A 2,058-nucleotide genomic window follows, 5' to 3' on the forward strand; every position below is an offset into this window, starting at 1 on the left:
TTGATTGCATCAAGCATAACTCTGACATGAATTTTGATCAAATTATGTCCCCTTTTGAACTTTGAACTTTCGTTAAAGTTTTGCATGCAAGTTAATATCTCTAAAACTAATGCAGATACTGGACTGAATCTCACGAGATATTTTAACATTTTGGTTAATATTTTCCTGCTCCTGGGACAATATTTCGAATAGTCGAGCTTTAGCTATCTTACGGAGAGCTCTTGCTTTTTTAAGGTTTGGAGGCATGGTGGCAGTGCCCGTAAGGAGGGGAAAATTGCACCGAAACCACTAAAAAGGGGAGGGGGGAATTACGTCATGATAAAAGCTTTTTTATATAAATAAGAAAGAAAATGATTTAAAAGTACATTGTATCATGTCTCATGTTTTAATTGGTACAGTTTACATAATCAAGTACATCTAGAAAGGGTTTTGCTGGTTTGGATATAAATGTAAAACAAGTTGAGGGAAATACGGAAAAAATATAGCTTTTAGACAGGGGAATGGGGTCAAATTTAGGCCCCAATACAGCCTAAAACTTTGGATGTTTTCTTAAAGGCTACCTAATAGTTATGAATAATTATTCAAATCGAAGTAGATACGTTATTTCTCTTTCTTACCAAGAATCATTTACCATTACAAGCTCATTTGAAATATATATACACATTTAAAAATCATACATTTTCTATACACGACTGATGTGACAGTAAAAAATGGATCTTTAGATTCAGTTATCCTTGTTATTTTCCACAGTAGATACGTTACCGATTTTTATTGATGAGCCACTGGTTCACCTTTCGTGTGTTTTAATGATGTTTTAAAATTAAAAGTTAAACTAAACTAGTATTGTCTTATTCAAATTTCAAAATGAGTGAAGATATTAGTCGTGAAATGGATGCAAACAGAGGAGGAAGAAATTAATCAAAGTGATGATACAGAAGAGAATGTGGAACCATTCTTCGATTTGGATAAACATATGAATAACGATCAAGAAGTAGATCAGAATGAGGCCGAAGTCATGTGCCCATTGGAATGCTCATTCCATGAGGTTAAAGAAAGTAATAGAGATAATGAATGTATGATATGTGGAAAAATGTATAAATCGAAAGCGTCACTTAAAAGACACGTAAGAACAATCCATTATGAAGATGTTATACGATGCAGGTTCTGCCATAGGTTGTTCGATACTGAAGTTGCTATGCGAGCTCACATTGAAGAAACGCACTCAATGAAGTATATCTGTTCCGAGTGTGGAAACGGGTTTGTTCAGAAATGTCATCTTAATGAACATTCAAAATATAAGCATTCCAGTCAGATGGAATCTCTTCTCAACTGTCCTTTTGAAAATTGTGGTCGGACATTTACAAGGAAACAAATATATCAGGATCATCTGAACCAACATACACAGACGAAACCATACTCATGTGTTAAATGTAGTGTTTGCTTCAGTAGTAGATATATCATGAAGAGAAGACACGAAAAAGTTTGTGTAGAAGGTAAAACATTTAAGTGCGAGCAATGCGAGAAAAGTTTTACTGAAAGAAGAAGTCTGACATATCATATCGAAGGAGCTCACAGACCAGAACGTTTTGTTTGTGTCTGCGGTGCAAGTTACCGGTATAAACTAAGTCTTTATAGACACCAAAAAAGACTTAACCATTGAAATACCCGATTACCGAGGAAGAGGTGGCGTTTTACTAATGAATAGTTTTTGACTTCTTGCAACAGTATTAAGAAAATGTTAAGTTTCAAGGTTTATTTACGAAAATTTTCAGTTATGACTTGTCATTACAAATGCAGAGCACAATACAATTATATTGCTTACATTATTTGTAATAATATATATCGGCACAACATTCAAAAGGATGAAAATTTTACAAGAATACGTAAAAAATGCAAATTATTATTGTAACAAAATTTACAGGAACTTCAAGATGAGACGTGTGTGTTAAACAATGTTCCGCATTCATAGAATGGATGATATGAATAATGATCAAATAATATAATCATTATATAATAATATCGTTTATTTTACCCTCCAGTAGTAGTAAACTGCATTCT

At 33.2% G+C, this 2,058-nt stretch overlaps 1 protein-coding gene across 1 annotated transcript; it reads left to right on the top strand.

Moving 5' to 3' along the window:
* The first annotated feature begins 892 nt into the window (after window positions 1–892).
* LOC123555726 (gastrula zinc finger protein XlCGF7.1-like) lies at window positions 893–1,660 on the top strand. The gene has a single exon (XM_045346318.2). The coding sequence runs from the start codon at window positions 893–895 to the stop codon at window positions 1,658–1,660; it is 768 nt and encodes a 255-aa protein (XP_045202253.2).
* Window positions 1,661–2,058: the final 398 nt, after the last annotated feature.

The sequence above is a fragment of the Mercenaria mercenaria genome, chromosome 7, assembly GCF_021730395.1.
Source record: "Mercenaria mercenaria strain notata chromosome 7, MADL_Memer_1, whole genome shotgun sequence".
NCBI lineage: Eukaryota > Metazoa > Mollusca > Bivalvia > Venerida > Veneridae > Mercenaria > Mercenaria mercenaria.